General features: G+C 62.0%; 1 protein-coding gene across 1 annotated transcript in view; it reads left to right on the forward strand.

Moving 5' to 3' along the window:
* The window catches only part of LOC118451975 (copine-5-like), a gene marked incomplete at its 5' end in the record, with an annotated part of 3,156 nt that extends 2,875 nt beyond the window's left edge, over nt 1–281 (forward strand). Inside the window, one exon of the mRNA XM_035891261.1 lies at nt 123–281. Within this exon, the coding sequence (XP_035747154.1) occupies nt 123–281 (159 nt within the window). The remainder of the gene's footprint in view (nt 1–122) is intronic.
* Nucleotides 282–300: the final 19 nt, after the last annotated feature.

The raw sequence follows: 300 nt of genomic DNA on the forward strand, positions 1-300 counted from the left end.
GGGGGGTGATGCCGGGGGGGGGTGATTCCCCAGGACTCAGCTGCATTCGGGGGCAGCAGTGCTAAATTTGGTGCTTTTTTTGTTGTCTTTTCTTTTTTTCCCGCCCCCCCCGACTGCTGCAGGCTGCCAAGCTCCCCATGTCCATCATCATCGTGGGGGTCGGCCAGGCTGAGTTCGATGGTAAGGCCGGGGGTGTCCTCGTTCCCCCACCCCCCGGCACTGCAGCCCCCATGTCCCTTTGGGGGGGGCCGCAGCTGCCTTTGGCCACCGGGGAAATATGAGTTGAATTTGTTGGGGCTC

This window comes from Egretta garzetta, unplaced genomic scaffold, assembly GCF_000687185.1.
Source record: "Egretta garzetta isolate BGI_Z169 unplaced genomic scaffold, ASM68718v1 scaffold623, whole genome shotgun sequence".
Classification (NCBI taxonomy): Eukaryota; Metazoa; Chordata; class Aves; order Pelecaniformes; family Ardeidae; genus Egretta; species Egretta garzetta.